General features: G+C 38.4%; 1 protein-coding gene across 1 annotated transcript in view; it reads right to left on the minus strand.

Annotated features, from left to right (window-relative positions):
* The window catches only part of LOC119586745, a 4,834-nt gene that overhangs the window by 674 nt on the left and 3,564 nt on the right, over nucleotides 1-596 (minus strand). Inside the window, exon 4 of the mRNA XM_037935473.1 lies at nucleotides 229-343. Coding sequence (XP_037791401.1) covers nucleotides 229-343 — 115 coding nt within the window. The remainder of the gene's footprint in view (nucleotides 1-228; nucleotides 344-596) is intronic.

Here is a 596-nt window from a genome sequence, read left to right on the forward strand (position 1 = left end):
TATTTTCATGGAATGTTTTGCGGAATATATAGATGTTACGGCGTTTATACCTTATGAGTCGTGCCGATTGCGTCAATGTATTTTATGGAAAGTTTGATCGTACCACATTCACTTGAAATGAGAAACAAGTATTTCTCGCATATATAGTACATATGATAAATGAAATAATTTGTCTTTCACCAGATTACTGTTAAGCAAGAGGAAATCAAGAGTAGATAAGTCACTTACTGACAATAAGGACTGTGACACCGGACTGAGGTCGAGTACTCGTTCCACTGGCATTGTTTCCTACACGTAGACCCTTCTTCGTGAAAACAGTCGGAACATACATTGACGTTACAGTCTGTAAACGTAGAGATCACGATGAAGACCTATGAGTAGCAAGTTGCAGTCGCAAATATACAATACTCTCAAGTCTTATAAGCTGTGGAATAGAACTAAATAGCGGTGAGTAAGTGTGAGATGAAGATAAATAAGAGTGAGAAATAGGGTTGGCGATAGTAATGGTAAGCTGTTTGTTTACCAAGAAAGAATATGCGTGCCGGTGAAGAGATGCGATAGTGGCATGAATGAATAAACGTTCCTGTAAGTACTCG

Source organism: Penaeus monodon, chromosome 21 (genome assembly GCF_015228065.2).
Source record: "Penaeus monodon isolate SGIC_2016 chromosome 21, NSTDA_Pmon_1, whole genome shotgun sequence".
Taxonomy (NCBI): domain Eukaryota; kingdom Metazoa; phylum Arthropoda; class Malacostraca; order Decapoda; family Penaeidae; genus Penaeus; species Penaeus monodon.